The 17,012-nt window shown below is 38.0% G+C and overlaps 1 protein-coding gene across 1 annotated transcript in view; it reads right to left on the bottom strand.

Annotated features, from left to right (window-relative positions):
- The window catches only part of LOC119786959 (FERM and PDZ domain-containing protein 1), a 64,825-nt gene that overhangs the window by 26,777 nt on the left and 21,036 nt on the right, over positions 1 to 17,012 (bottom strand). Inside the window, 3 exon segments of the mRNA XM_038290579.1 lie at positions 5,605 to 5,768; positions 7,345 to 7,472; positions 15,276 to 15,389. Of these exon segments, the coding sequence (XP_038146507.1) occupies positions 5,605 to 5,768; positions 7,345 to 7,463 (283 nt within the window). The 5' untranslated portion in view covers positions 7,464 to 7,472; positions 15,276 to 15,389.

Here is a 17,012-nt window from a genome sequence, read left to right as displayed (position 1 = left end):
TTAGAAATAGAGATCATATCTCTCCTATCCTGGCTTCTCCTCATTGGCTTCCTGTTAAATCCAGAATAGAATTTAAAATCCTCCTTCTCACACATAAAGCCTTAAATGGCCAAGCTCCATCTTACATTAGAGATATGATTGTTCTTTATGTTCCTAACAGAACACTTTGCTCTCAATCTGCAGATCGGTTCTTAGAATTTCCAACTTCCAAGAATGGCAGGCAGACGTTTTAATGGCTCAGAAATCATCTACTTAAATGTTTCTTTCCTAGACAGAGTCACCAGTTGAGCTAGTTTACTGTTACCTAAGGAACATGTGTTCCTTATATATATACACTATATTGCCAAAAGTATTTGCTCACCTGCCTTGACTCACATATGAGCTTAAGTGACATCCCGTTCCTAATCCATAGGGTTCAATATGACGTCGGTCCACCCTTTGCAGCTAGAACAGCTTCAACTCTTCTGGGAAGGCTGTCCACAAGGTTTAGGAGTGTGTTTATGGGAATTTTTGACCATTCTTCCAGAAGCGCATTTGTGAGGTTGCACACTGATGTTGGACGAGAAGGCCTGGCTCTCAGTCTCCGCTCTAATTCATCCCAAAGGTGTTCTATCGGGTTGAGGTCAGGACTCTGTGCAGGCCAGTCAAGTTCATCCACACCAGACTCTGTCATCCATGTCTTTATGGACCTTGCTTTGTGCACTGGTGCACAGTCATGTTGGAAGAGGAAGGGGCCAGCTCCAAACTGTTCCCACAAAGTTGGGAGCATGGAATTGTCCAAAATGTCTTGGTATGCTGAAGCATTCAGAGTTCCTTTCACTGGAACTAAGGGGCCAAGCCCAGCTCCTGAAAAACAACCCCACACCATAATCCCCCCTCCACCAAACTTTACACTTGGCACAATGCAGTCAGACAAGTACCGTTCTCCTGGCAACCGCCAAACCCAGACCCGTCCATCAGATTGCCAGATGGAGAAGCGCGATTCGTCACTCCAGAGAACGCGTCTCCACTGCTCTAGAGTCCAGTGGCGGCGTGCTTTACACCACCGCATCCGACGCTTTGCATTGCACTTGGTGATGTATGGCTTGGATGCAGCTGCTCGACCATGGAAACCCATTCCATGAAGCTCTCTGCGCACTGTTCTTGAGCTAATCTGAAGGCCACATGAAGTTTGGAGGTCTGTAGTGATTGACTCTGCAGAAAGTTGGCGACCTCTTCGCACTATGCGCGTCAGCATCCGCTGACCCCGCTCCGTCAGTTTACGTGGCCTACCACTTCGTGGCTGAGTTGCTGTCGTTCCCAAACACTTCCATTTTCTTATAATACAGCTGACAGTTGACTGTGGAATATTTAGGAGCGAGGAAATTTCACGACTGGATTTGTTGCACAGGTGGCATCCTATCACAGTTCCACGCTGGAATTCACTGAGCTCCTGAGAGCGACCCATTCTTTCACAAATGTTTGTAAAAACAGTCTGCATGCCTAGGTGCTTGAATTTATACACCTGTGGCCATGGAAGTGATTGGAACACCTGATTCCAATAATTTGGATGGGTGAGCAAATACTTTTGGCAATATAGTGTATATATATATATATATATATATATATATATATATATATATATATATATATATATATATATATATATATATATAAATGCTATATAAGTGCTGTCAGAAATAATCTACCTCCTCATTTCCTCTTACATTTTTCATAGATCAGTGCAACCATCTTTAATTCTCACTGACCCCACAGATATTTCAGATATGCATATAAAAATAGAGTTTAAATTCTAAAAAAAACAGAAGTGCAGCCCACATTAAATTGTCAGATTAGATCTGTTACCCTAGTTGTAACTTTTAGTATCAAAGTCAGAGGGATTGGAAACAAAAGCACAGGATAATTTAGACCTTAATCCGTAAGAAAAAAACAAAACTAACAACAAAAAAAAAAACAAAAAAAAGGCAATTTACAAGGTATGTATACTTTTTCTTACAAATTCTATTTAAAATAGTTTGAATACTATGGCTGCAATTGAAATGAATTTGTTAAGAAGAAAAAATTTGGTTAAAGTTAACCTAAATCTTCCTTACAATATTCCCTTACATCTCTGCATACACACACACCCTCTGACACATTTTAGTAGTGAATTATTCAGATAGGAGGAAGTGCCTGAACTGTCTTACCATTGGTCTTATCCACCTTAGAGCTAATACGCTATAAAACACATATAAACACATCCAGAAAGACAAACAGAGACTGTTAGGGTCTCTAGGGTTTTGCTGTTTTTTTGGTGTGAGTGAGATTCCTGTCACAGAAAGGATTTTTGCTGGTGGCTGGGCCGATCCGTGTTGCTGCACACCTAAGAACATTTCACAATTAAGATGACTAGTGTGTAGACAGGAGATAATCACTCTTCACCAGATTTCCCCCTGATGGTATTCCAGCCAAAGACCTAAACCAGGAAAATCCCTATTGTGGAAAAAAAAAAATCTTCTTGTGAATCTCTTCAATGGGGACTCAGTTATTTTTTCCGACAACCGGTAAACCTCAGTGTGTGTGTGCAACAGTAAACAGTCTTCATCAGTACCACCACTCTTGGATTCATCCACATTCTCCTGAACCTCTGGGGCAGGGGCGGATCTAGAAAAATATTTATGGGGTGGCGAGAGGGGGGCAGGAATTTTTGAGGGGTGGCAGCATATGGCATTTGTTTACACTGAATTTAATCACAGTTATCACAGTTTGGTGAGAATAGTATGTACAGTATGTGTTTCATGTGAAGCAGTTCATATTAGAAATACATCGTACAATGAAATCTCACCTAATATGAGATAGAAGAATGATAACACTACTTCTAGAGGGGCCTTATCACAGGAAAGGTATTAAGGTAAGACACATGTGCTCAGTTGCAGATGTGAGATTGACTATCAGAGAGGCAGCTTTGCAGCATTTGCACAAGAAGAAACTATAAAAAGGAAAAAGTTACCCATCATAGATCTATGGACTGAGCTGTACTACAGTGAGCAGAACTACACAGTAGAAATAAATGGGTCAAGGCACCCAGACAAGGTAGTGGACATCTATGTATTGTTTACTCTGAACACACGTTTACCCCATTTGTTCCTCAGTAACTTGTCATACAGCAGTTACGGTAACATGAAAGGGACATTTCATGCATGTAAATATGCTGTAGATAGAGCTGCTGTATCAACAAATCAACAAAAAGGCAGGTACTGTATGTTACATCAAAATCTCCACAAATCTGAAAAAAGAAACATAAAAATACATTTTGCTTCCAGTCTGAAAACACTGATTCATATTAAGCAGGATTTACACCAGTATCACATTTTAAACTTTAATTTTAACACCTTTGGTTTTATTAAAGGAAATATCAGATTTTCTCAGGTGCCAAAACAAAATGTAAGATCTCTGTAAAGGCTCACCAGAGAGCATAACATAAAGTTGACATGACTTTAACCGCTGAATGCGGCGATTTCCATGTTGCTCAGTAAAACGCTTCACAAATTTATTTAGATCCAATGCCTTTTTTACGTTTTGATTTGAGTTCAACAAAACTTGATTGTCTCTTTTCTGTCATAGTTGACCGCAAATATGTCTTTATGAGGCTGAAACGTCAGGCCTAACTAACATCATAGATAGAGAAATAACGTTCAGCAACCTTTTATCATCTGTAAATCAGCATTGCAGCTATGCTAGCAACATTGTTCTTTCATTATGATTTAATTTCTCGATAGATAGTTAAACAGTTTTTACCTTTCCTCCCGTGTCTCCTCTCCCCATGACCCCTGGTTCCCTCGCTTTGCCCCACTCGGTTTTCAAAACTAATCAGTCTCAGTCGCTCTCGCGTCATCTCGTGCTGCATTCACTGCAGTCCGACATTGGAAATTAGCGGTCGCAATTCTCAAATTATCCATAATTTATAAGCCTCGCCACCCCTACAGCTAACTGGGGTGGCAGCAGGGGTGGCAAGGGTGTCATTTAGGGTGGCATTTGCCACCCTATGCCACCCCAGTCGATCCGCCTATGCTCTGGGGTAAAGTCTGAATCAAACCCCTACAGATCCATGCTACCTCCCTACATCGCTTAAGTCATCAATTATCATCAACCAACTCCTTCCTGATTGGTCTGCTTTCTCTCCTCAGAAAAACCAGAAAGTTCACCTGACTTCCTGCAGTTCTCAGCTTCCAAATTCTTGTTGCTTTTGTAAATAACATGCTTAAATTCCCTGGTTCTCGGTGTAAATCTGCGTGTGGGTCACAAAACTTCACACCAACACGACACATATTAGTGCCAAGCAGCACTTCCTTTTAGTAATGTAATTTTGTGCGCATCTATGCAGCATCAGTGTACAGTAGAAGCCCCAGCTGTAGGATTTAACTTTGCCGTTTTGTACCAAAAACAAATACAGCTCAAGTTCCTGCTTTAATATGCAAAGAATAAATTTTTTATGCAAATTAGAAGCAGTGAGGTACTGGGGATGGTGAAGAAAATGGGCAGGAAATGCCATATATATATATATATATATATATATATATATATATATATATATATTAGGGCTGGAACGGTTCACAAAATCCACGGTTCGGTTCGATTCACGGTTTCGTGGTCACGGTTTTCGGTTCGGTTCGATTCGGTATATGTTGATTTTTACACCGAAATCCCATAAAAATTTATGAAATTAATGAAAAAATCCCCCAAAAAATAATGGATTGTAATTATTTTAAATGATCCACGGAAACCTTGGATCATTTCCGTATGTTTTGCTGCTTTGAATTTAATAATTTCGCGCATGCTCTCTACCATCTCCAAGGGACTCAGAGGGGAGTGGACGGCAGCCACAGCGGAGGCTGTAGGCTTTGCTTTGAGCAGCCGGTCTGGAGCGCAGCGGGGCGGAGCGGGGGTTGCTGACGGAGTATGAGGGATTTCGGGGTTAGCATGACATGTTGGTCATGTTGCTGTTAGCGTAAACAGAACGAGTTGCACAATGCTTGCACACCGTTGCACTTTTATCCACAACTTTCTTTCCGCCGTCATCGTAGGTCACTCTAAATGCAAAGTGGTCCCATACAGCAGACCTATAAAGTGCTGCTGGCGCGTCTTCCAACTCCTTTTCTTTCCCACTCGCCATTCCGACACAATTCTCCACAACAACTGATTTTTTTCCATGCTACACCCGGCTAAGCTGCTTCGCTTCTTCTTCTTCTTGTTTACTACTGGTGGTTGGCTTTGGTCGCAGTACCGCCACCTTCTGCTCTGGAGTGTAATCGCCTCCCCTATGAGAAAAAGGAGTAGCGCATGAACCGAACGAAACACATGCGAACCGAACCGAGACAGTCGAACCAATCGGTTCGGACGGTTTTCATAAATCGTCCCATCCCTAATATATATATATATATATATATATATATATATATATATATATATATATATATATATATATATATGAACATGAGGATAAGCTTTAAAACTAACATCTTTGATATAGACTTTTATCATCATCATTCATTCATCATTATATATCATCATTATATATCATCATTATATGTCAGTATCCTGTTTCACTTCAGTAATTTGTCCTACCTGGCATGACCTCCTCCACCAGAATGGGGATCTGGGTGGAAAGTGTGAGGCCATGGGAATTGAGGTCCAGGTCCTTTTGAATCTGAATATTGAATCGGAACGGGTAATTTCTCTGATCGGAGCCACTGGACTCCCCTGTTTTCCCATCCACAGCAACACGATCCCTGCAAAGCATCAGAATGACATTTTACAAAAATAATGCTATGGTGTTTTCATAACTAATAAGACAAGTAGAAGGTTTTAAGATATATATTCAAATTAATTTAGAGATTTCTGCATGTTTGTGTTGCTGAAATTAAAGAGCATAAAGGAGGCTTTAAGCTGTGCAGGTTACATGTGCCATGAATACTGTTACACGATAATACCAATACAGATGCCTACTTCTAATTTCAGATTCCTAATCATTCAGATTCATAATTCATAATCACAGGGATTATCTATGGAGATTTTTAACTTATTAGACCAGAAGAAAGTTATAGATATAGTGGAGGATTTTAGCAAATTATTAAAAAGACCTGCCCTCTCAACTTTGAAAAAACAAAACAAAAACAAATGCACATGCACAACCGTTTACCCACTTCTGAGAGGGAACGCCTATTAAATGCATGCAAGAGCATGCGCGTGCCCATTTCTCCTTGTGTACGTTCTGTTTAAAAGTTGCTCTTTGCATCGCTCATACAAACTTACTTAAAAAAAAGTAAGTTCCACTATGTGAGACTCACCACCGGTAAGTGAAAATGTTACGAGCACCTTGGGGTGGCCTTATGTAAACATATCTCCAGAATGATTGAGAATTAGGGGGACTACGTATTTTGATGATCCACCCGGAAAAACAACATCCTCCAATGTACCTTTAAGTTCCGGGTCCAAGAAGGCAGCTCTTATGGTTCAATTTTCCTTTTCTCATTTCATAACAAATTATAGCATTATCTTTAACTTTTATAGTAGATTTAGTTTAACTGTGTTCACTTGAAATTATTTTAATGACATCATTTGCAACAATAATCCAAACCTGACTGAAGAAGAGTGTGAAAATTCTCTTTTATGACATCCCTGACCTGAAGACAGCAGCACATCTGTTTTCTCTCTTTATTGTGTCAGAATTACTCTCAGCTATCAGCAGATGGCGGTTCTTCGGTCCACTATGCATAATGCATACAGCTCTATTCTACGAGAATGCAAATACATAATGTACTGTTACTTTATATGAACATTAACACTGATAAGCTTTTACTTGAAAGCAAGAATAACTCCTATTTAAAATGTGAGCAGGAGGTAGCTGTACTATTTGCCTGTTCATTTAACAAGCAGTTTTGCTTCAACATATAGTTTAAACATTTGGAGCAGTAACACACTGAGGTTTCTACACATTTAGTATCTGTAAAAACCTTAATGAATCTGCCCACAGTAAATGAAGCATCATCAACGGGTCTTATCACCGTTTTCAATATTCCTTTTGACCTGATGCATATGGGAAAAACAAAGACTTAATTAAACTTTCAATCAAAAGCTAAACACAATTAAAAAAGCCTAATAAATTTGATCTGGATAGGTTTCCTTAAGTATCACCAGGTTTTATTTAAAATACCCTGTTTTTTAAAATATTTATTAAAGTAGTTCTGATGTTTTTCAAGGACACCACTGACTAAGTGATCCTTCTTTCTGTTAAACAGGCCACTTCCCATATCAAAATCTGATAACCCAGAATTAAATCTGAATGAGGACAAGACAGAGGCTCACCTGCTCAGAGAGAGAGACCTGCTGCCCAAGTCCCTGGATCGTCTCAGCCATCGTCCCACAACCTGTTCCACTCGGCTAGTCCTACGGGACGGGGAGCGACTCCTGTCCTGGGATTCCATTTACCTGCACTTGGTTAAAAGGTTTGTTATCGTTATTATGTTCAATATAGAAATATAAAAAAAAACGTTTTAGTGCAACAAATAAATGAGATTTAGAGCAAATAAAAGGTCTAAAATATTAGACAAGAAGTATAAAGAGTGTTTGTTTTTTCCCAAGAAAAGAGACACAATTTAAGACTGACACAGAAGACAAGATGAATCAGGTAAACAAAATACAGATGTTCTCTTTTCCAATGACAGCAACGTTGGTCCTAAATGAGGAAATGCATTCTGTTAAACAGAAATGTTCTGTGATGAGAGTAAACAAGCTTTGTGTCTGCAAATGAGTACTGAAGAGAAGAGGGCTCCCTTTACTGAAGAGAAAATATAACACCTCTGATGCAAGAGACAAATAAATAAATAAAATTAAATAAAGAAAAGCATAAAAATGCATGAAAGCAAAAACAAAAAAATCACATCTCGAAAATGTTCTGAGACATCTGAGTTATTTAAGTTCTGGTTGCAAGATAATTGCATACAAATATATTCCCTCATATCTCAAACAAAGGGTACAACAGCAAGGAAATATAGGTCCTTGCGTAACATTGTGTGCAAGATTTACACTGCTAAAAATAGATATTCTATTCAACAGTAAGATGTGCTAAAAAGACAGTATAAACAGCTTGAATTCTGTACAGTATAAACAGCTTTGAATATGTAACACTCCCCCCAATCCAATCACAAACTGTCCTTTCTTTACAAGTTTTAAAATAAACTTTCAATATGAAACACATGACATTTAGCACAATAACGTTACATATGTATTCAAGCTAAAACTCAGTTTTTTGTCTAATTTTTAGCTATGCATCAATTTCTAAGGTTCTAACAGAACCTGTGGATTAAAAACGAATCATAAAATATGCACCTCGCTCTACTTTTGAAAAACTGGAATTTGAGAGAACAATTTGACTCAATTCAATAAATATGTCATGAAAAACTGAATTAAATAGAATTTTTCTTCTCTTTTGAGATAGCATTGTTTAGTGAGGATCAAAGACTAATTGGGACCTTTTTTATATTTCACATGGGCTGGAGCCAACAATGACATCAATTGTGGCGTAATGTAGCCTGATGGTCTCTTAGTCTGATTTATGAACCACCTGATCCAGACAATCAATAGAAATAGTTCATCATCTTAAATAATGAGGCACTCTCATTTAAACGAGTCCCTGTTGTGCAGCTGTGAGCAAGTGGTTGTCGCAGATGAAGATGTTGAAAGGCCATAGTGGTTGGTGGGACAGACATAATGGACCGGCTCAGTCTCTACAGGGTTTGGTTAATGGACCACTGAGGACCTAGGCAACTTTTTAGATAATGACGTGTCAGCTTGCAAAACAAAACACGGGTATTGAAGCTTCAGATGGTACAGACCATCCCTTGGGAAGACTGACCAACTGTGGGCACAGAGTGGCTCTGTGCAACTTTTTGATTAGAGTGAAACTTAGGATAAAGTGGTTATGACATCTCAAATAAGGTCTGTTGTGGTGTAAATTCTTACTATTTATACAATTCTTAAAATTGTTAGTGTATATTCTGAAAATCTCACATCGGTTAATATTAATTAATCTTACTTAGATCAGACATAACAACATAACACCAATGCACAGAATACATGATAAAAAAAATAAAAAAAGAATGCTATTTCAGTGCTATTGCACTGGAATTCAGCTATCAAAGCTATAGGGATCATTGTAGTTTTTCCTCTTGTAATTGTGACTGGGTGGTTAGTTTAGGGTTTATCACTCTGAATTAAATAATATTTTAGTCCTTGGGTAGACAAACATTAACAGGTTTAATGGAAAGATAACTGACAAAGAAATCATTAGATAGAAGAATAAACATATCAATGATGGAATGAATGAGAGGGAGCAGCCATAATACTGCACTGAGAAACAGTAACAGGATCGATTAAATGAATGAGGGAATGATCTCAGCAAGTCTGATGTGTCCTGCAGTGAGCAGCTGCAGGAAGGGATCTCCCTCCAAACAGACGCTACCAATTACGGACATTAGCACCATCCATTAGAGTGAGAAAACTGCTTACAGGAGAAAAGAAAAGTAAAGCAGAATGAATAGAAAACAAGTGGGAAAACACAGCAGCCTAAGGGAGGGGATGACAGACTACAAGTGTGAGAAAAGTTGAGAAAAACATGTTGAGTGACACAGCCAGACAGCAATGTCTCTTGGGGGATCTTTGGTTATAAGCACATTATCCATCCATCTGCTAGTGCATAACACAGTCCTGATCCTCTCTGCCTTTCCTTTCCTCCTATCAGTGCCTTAAAACCTTTTTAAACCCATCTCTTTCTTAATATTCAATTTTTCTGATCTCCCTGTAGCTATTTCTCATGTTGCATAAACACAATGCAAAGGGATGATTATGTTAAGATCACAATATTCCCTGTGGATTAGTACTAAGGGGAAAGCTGCCACTCTCACAGACGCAATTTTGTTAATTATAGTTTTCCTCTAAGGTTATTTTCTACCAAAATCCGACATCTGCACCTTTAGCAACTAAATATTGGGACAAAGTTATTTTTTCACAGCCAGCCCTTTCTAATGTTAAGCTTGCTTCCTTCGAGACTGGCTTTGATTGATAATACTGATGAAGTCCAAGCCCAGCAAATCAAATAAGTCTAAACAGCATTGCAGTTCGTGTTCTGCAACCACAGCATTCACCATCAGAGAGGAAATGTCAGCTTATTTTCTAAACAGGTGTAATATTAGTTTGGAGGAAACTTTACACTTAACACCTGACAGTTTAGAAGGGCTTTTGTAGAGTCTGAGAGTAAATGTAAAATAATTACTTTATGGAAAATATGCATTGATTTTGTATAAGCGTTCCATTCTGGAGCAATGGAGTTCAAAGGAAAAGTCCCTATTTTTGAACCTGTGTTGTTTTACATTATATATATTTTTTAGAAACACAATTGATCTTCTTGTGTGCAGAGAAACATTTTTGCTTTTTGTTGTTGTTAATACCTGCTACAATTTTCATAATTTCACACCAAATAAATACAAGTGTTGGACAAAATTTTACAATTTTTACTACAACAACATGAAAAGTCTGACTGAGAGAGAATCTGGTAAATATCAAACAAATTCAAAGTTAAAAGTTGATTCCTCTTTCATTGTGTTTCTAATAATGTGTGATATGGATTTGGCAACTAGGCTATAAATTGCAGCTCTTTCCTGTCATCTCTCCACTGGCTGGCTAATGTTTCTTTCATGTGTCCCCGGCCCTGTTTCTATTAGATTACTGGTCATGCTCTACAGTAGGAATCAGATTTCTCACACACTCTCTGGCTCTCAATACAAATGCTGACATTAAGCTTACAAAAACATCTAATCACTTAGTGATGGGTATCATTAATAACATTATATATAATATTATTATATATAATTTACATTTCTAAATATATTTATTGCTATGTAGTAAGTTGCTTTCATGTCAACATTTTAACTCATTTAGTATTCAAAGCTAAGACATTAGATTTGCACATCAGGCATTTGTACTCCTACTCATCTTCTTACTGTTATCTGGGACCTGGTTATCGGGCAGCTGTCTCAGCAGAGACTCCCAGACTTCCCTCCACACACACACCCCTCCTTTAGCTGGTCTGGGAGAAGCCCGAAGCGTTTCAGGGCCAGCCCACAGATGTAGTCCCTCCAGCATGTCTTGGGCATATTAAGAGTGTATTATTAGCTCTGCATTGACACGCGCACCACACCCACATCGATCTCACAGCAACATCAGTTTTCTTTAAATGATAGTTTCATAGCTCTGTTCTTGAATGATTGTTATATTCCCCCTCTTATTCAATTCAGTAACCCGGTATAAAAATATTATATATATATATATATATATATAGGTGTAGGAGCACAATCTATAAGAAGCATCAAATGAGTCTCAGTTTTGTGAATTAGCTTTATAAATAGACTATCACTCATACAACAAATTTTGGCAAAATTGCAATATTACACAGCTTTTCCTTTCAATCCTAGGTTTCAAAGCCACTGCTTCCAGAAAGTTTTTCTCCTGATTTCCTTTCGCTGATTGGACAATAACCACGTAAACATGTAATGATTTTCAATAGTTTGAGATATAAACCAAGTGTTCCTGTTGGTTTGTGATTTACATTCACTTTTTTCTTCACTAAAGCATTTGTTATGCCAGGAATGTGTTTTATTTCATAACTAATACAAATGTTACAGTGTGGTAGCTGAGCCTCCTATACTGTACATCTGCTGCAGTAAAGAGTCATCTCAGGCAGAAAGGTTGTTTTTTTTTTTGTTTATTGCTGAGACAGGAGCTTAGCAGTATAACAACTACTGCAGAGAAAAACATGCACACACTCTCACAAACACACAAGTTTGCTAATGGGTCTGCAGCAGCACTTGCTGTTTATTTTCCACTGTCTACACCTTCTATTTAGTCTACATCTACAGTTACATGGTTTAAGTGCTCATTTTGTCATATTTCCTCTTTTATTTTGTAGCCACATAATTTAATCTGAGGGTTATAATCAAGAAATTGTTTGTTTTTTTTCTCCATGTCCCCTTCTTAAGGTATTGAAAGCCCAATAAGAAGAACAATGATTTTTGGTGAAAGCAGCACCAAAAGGTTTAAATATAGATACAAATACAAAGAAAATAAACATTAAAGTATATAAAATATTTTTTTAACCCTCAGACATTATATAGGTGTTCAATATGGCTACATCTCATAAAGATTCACCTAAAAAATAAGGTTAATGAATAGATTCTGGTCCATAATGTACATATAGTTCTACTTAGAGGTTTGGTCATTTTTACTTAAAAGCTGCCTGAGTGCCTATTATCTATTTATTTGATGGCAGTACCGGATAATTTATAATTCAAAACATTGAAAAGAAGTATCATAGTTTTAATTTAATAACCTGTGTACATATGCTCTAGTATTCATAATGATGTTTAGCTATTATACAACAGAGTGAAAGAAGTTTGTTTTGTCATGGTTTTGTCTTAATTATTACATTAAGAAAGAACAAAAACAACAACTGCAAGACATTCTTGAGTGCAGTGTTCAAGAAGACTTATCAGCACTGGGAATTATGCTTTTTTCTAGGCCAATCTACTGAATCAGAAATATACAAATGGATTTATTAATTGAAAACAATTACCAATCTATTAAAACAAAGGAGAAACAATTCAATATTTTTGAACAACTTTGTTTAAATTATCCAATTTATTTACTTAAAGGTGCCGTAGGAGATCTTGGAAAAATGGTTCCAGCAAGCTATATTTTTGAACGTACACCACCATGCCTCTCCCTTCAGACCACACCTCGAAACCACGCCTTCAGAACACATGAACGCGCATGCTGTCTGTCGAGGTGTTCAGATGTTTCAGAGATCGAGAACGAAACAAGCGGAGTCAAGGTTCTGACACGAGCTAAAAACAACATAATGCTACGTTCACACCTAAAGCAGCAGAGGCAGCAAAAGCAGCTAGTTTACATGCAAAGTCAATGGTTGACGTGCATCATGGCGCAGCAAAAGGTCCCGCAACGCATCTAGAGCAGGAGGAGCAGCGTGACTGAGCAGCTGAAGTAGCGTGTTGCTGATCTCAGAGTTGGCAGGGAGACAGACAGCAGTGATGATGCAGAGCGCTATCACCACTCCCCTGAAACAGTTTATGAACACCTAAATTAACTTAAAATGACATTCATAAAACGTTAATTTTTGTTATCCTGGTGCCTGCAGTTTGGATTACGTACATGAAAAACGCCTTCCCGGCGCCATGGCAAACTGCGAAGAGGCAACCGGACCAGAGGCTGCTGTTGAATGGGACAGTGCACCGCCGGTGTACGGGGATCTGAGCGGCTCCGACAGAAATAATATTTGAAGGCAGCATGGTAATCTGGATGAACTGACCACACTGACGATGTTTTCAGGTGGACTTTCTCACTTCAAAACAGATTCAAACTACTTTTTACCCATTGATCACAGCATATATAGCTGCCATCAGACACATCAACGCGCATCAGACCCACTTTTTCCACCATGCAGCTAGAGAAGCAGAGCTGCTTCAGCTGCACGTCAGAACAGTGTTTTTGCTGCTTTAGCTACTTTAGGTGTTAACGTGGCATAACAGTGGCAAGCTTATAGCCATGGCGTCCTGCAAAAGCATTGGGGGATTGATTCGTTCATGTGTCAGACTTCGCACACAGGGGGGAGGGACAAGCAGACGACCATGATTGACGTGTCAGGAACCATTAGGGGACCACAGACCGTGGTTTGTGATTGGTGGGGGTTACTGATTGATTTCACACTGTAGCAGGGACCATTTATTTTTTCATTTAACATCCAGACCTTCTATTTCAGTGCTTGCTTAGCGGCTGTGGGGAGATCTTCAAGTCATGTGGTAAAAAATGTGTCAGAAAAGATCTCCTACGGCACCTTTAACTGCACATTTCTTTAGGCACTTTGCCTTCACATTTTTTTCAGTATCTATTCCCAACTAATGATATCAGTAAGTATTTGATTTTAATCTCAATCTTCAGTTATACACCATTTTAAACATAACATCCATTTATGATTTACGATTACATTCAAATGCATATATATATATATATATATATATATATATATATATATATATATATATATATATATACCACCCATCCATTTATTTACCATCCATCCATTGATTCTTTTCTCAGTAAACTATGGCTTTGTGAAGAGCTTGAGTGTGTTACAGTGGGACGATATGATTTGTAATAAAAAGACACAAACTAACGATTGTTGTTATTGGTATAGAGCCATAAGAGATGGACAAATGCAAAATTCAGTGTTGCTTTTTGGGAAAGTATCTGATACACTTATTATAACAGTCTTTTGTATTATTAGATTTTCATGGTTAATCAATCAATCAATCTCTTTATTTAGACACAATTATGGTCCATAGACAGACAAAAACAAGAACAATAATAAAAAGAGAAAAATATAAAAAAAAATATATATATATATGTAACAAAATAATCAGTCACTGACATATAAACTAAAGAGCCAATGATTCCACAAACTGGAGAAGAATCTCACTGAGCTTCACTGAGCTGGTTAGTCTAAAAATGCAACAAATGTTAATGTAAAGTGATATGAACTTTTTATATGGCAGGAATTTGTGCATTTTGATATAATCAGGGGTTTTTGTTTACATGGATGTAGCTTTACACTTTAAGGGCTACATCCACTTTTTAGAAACATTAAAAAATTTCCTATGGTGTTTCCTAATTTAGAATGGTGAATCATACTAATGTACTTTAAGGATGTTCTCTGAGTAGCACCCAGTGACTGCTGGAGGTAGGCATTATTCCCCCTTGATAAATGTCCAGAGACAATGGATAGAAAAATAATTTTCTACTGTTGGGAAATCCAGAGGTTTTTGTTTTGAGAATTAAACATCCCTACATGGTAAGACATATTACGTCTAACTTTTGCATAACACACTGAGACATGGACAGCGCAGGCTAATGGGATTAGAGTGTGTCTGCAGCCTGTGGCAGGGAGTTTGTGCGTCACTCCTGCTGAGCCAGATTAAACTGAGCCTCACTTCAACCTTACAAGACAAACTGCAGAGCTGCAACTCAATCTTTGTGTTTGTCACATTTTCACTTTTATCCCACACTTTTCTGATCCTGTAATGTAATCATCTTTATTTTCTGTACACGTTCTGGTCACATACACAAACAAATTGGTTTACATTAGCACTTAGAAGGACAAACTCAGTCACCTGCTCTCTGCCCCGTCTCTCAGGGCTCCCTGAAGGTGCTGGTTACACTCGTGGTCCATGTTCTTTTCTTCTATTATCTAGTTGAAAGGGATCCAGATGACGTATCCTCATGTCCTGAGGATATGCACAACATAACAAGGAAGTGAGAAGGAAGACTTTAGACATTCTTTTTTAGTGAAAGCATATAGTGCTTGCAAGCATATCCACAATGAAATAACTTGTAGATAAATTGCACTTTATTTTATAATGATTTTTACAATAGAATAGAATAGAAAATCCCTTTATTGTCCCACAATGGGAAAATTCTGGTGTTTACAGCAGCAAAAAGATTATAGAAAAAAATTGTCACCTTACAAAAATCTGGACCTTACAAAAAGGTATAAGAACAACATACTAGTGAAGAATTAAAAGATAAACAATACAATATTGTACTTTAAAGTGTTTTAACAATAAAAAAACTGTGGACCTTGAGAATAAAATAACCAATATACAACTATGGAAATTTTTACTGTAATGAATATATGAACAATAGCAGCAACATCAGAGATGTGCAAAATGACAGCAGAATGGCATTTAACTGACTAAAACTGTGCAAAATCAGCATGAATGTAGCAACTTATTTAGGTTGTTGGGAACAGTGATGTTATAAAGTCTTGAAGCTGCTGGGAGGAAGGATCTGTGATAACGCTCCCTGGTGCATTTAGGGTGCAGCTGTCTGTCCCTGAAGGAGCTCTCCTTTTCTGCAGCTTCATGCATGGGGTGGGAAACATTATCCAACAGAGATGTTAATTTAGTTAGGATCCTTTTGTTTCCCACCTCCTGCACTGAGCCCAGAGGGCATCCAATCACAGAGCTGGCCTTCCTGATCAGCTTATCCAGCCGCTTTCTCTCAGCTACAAATAAACCATTGCTGCAACAGACAACTCCATAGATGACGGCTGATGCCACAACATAGTGATATCACAAGGTCTTTGGGAGAGCCCCCTGCACTCCCAAAGACCTCAGTCTCAGCAGGAAGAGTCTGCCTTCTGTCTTCGGTCAAAGGTTTTTTATGATCCAGTGCAAGACCGGCTACTTCAGAAGATCCTTACTGCCAACAGCTACTGTTCAACTTTTTACAACTCGTTTAAAAAAATACAGCTATCTGTTACAACAATGTTTTTGAAATTGAAAACTATGCAATATTATTCGACTTCTCAATTATAGTCTTGTTCTGGTGTTTCAGGTAAAAAGCTAATTAAATACTTTGAAGGTTTTGGTTCTAAAAACCCAATGTGAAAAAAATAAAGGCTCTGTAATTTTTTTTTTTTTTTTGTCCAGATTAAAAGCGCTACTCTTTTTTTCCCAAATGAGGTTAAAGTAAGTAAAATAAAATTAATCAACACAGTAATTTTCAAAAGGCAGGAAAACCAAAAAAATGGTGTGAGAAATCGCACCATGTTAAAAAGGCAAGGATTATTAGTGAGATCCACTTGTGAGGAAGACTAAAATATTGTACACAGAACAACCGAACATACAAAAAAAATAAAGGAAGACGATGCTGATATTAAAGAAAAAGTAAGGCAAAAAGCCAAGAATGAAAAGATGGAAAAAAGTAAAAGGAAGGGGGCAAACAAGAAGTCAAAAAATATAGTGGGACTCCTTCACAGTGGGAAAGGCTGCCTGGCTGAGCAGCCTTGTGTTGAAGTGTGGAGTCCCACTTCTCCCTGCTCTGCTCCAAACGCCATCCATTTTTAA

Source organism: Cyprinodon tularosa, unplaced genomic scaffold (assembly GCF_016077235.1).
Source record: "Cyprinodon tularosa strain WSP-4 unplaced genomic scaffold, ASM1607723v1 ctg283, whole genome shotgun sequence".
NCBI lineage: Eukaryota > Metazoa > Chordata > Actinopteri > Cyprinodontiformes > Cyprinodontidae > Cyprinodon > Cyprinodon tularosa.
Note: the sequence above shows the minus strand (reverse complement) of the source record. Positions and strands in the feature narration are given on the sequence as shown.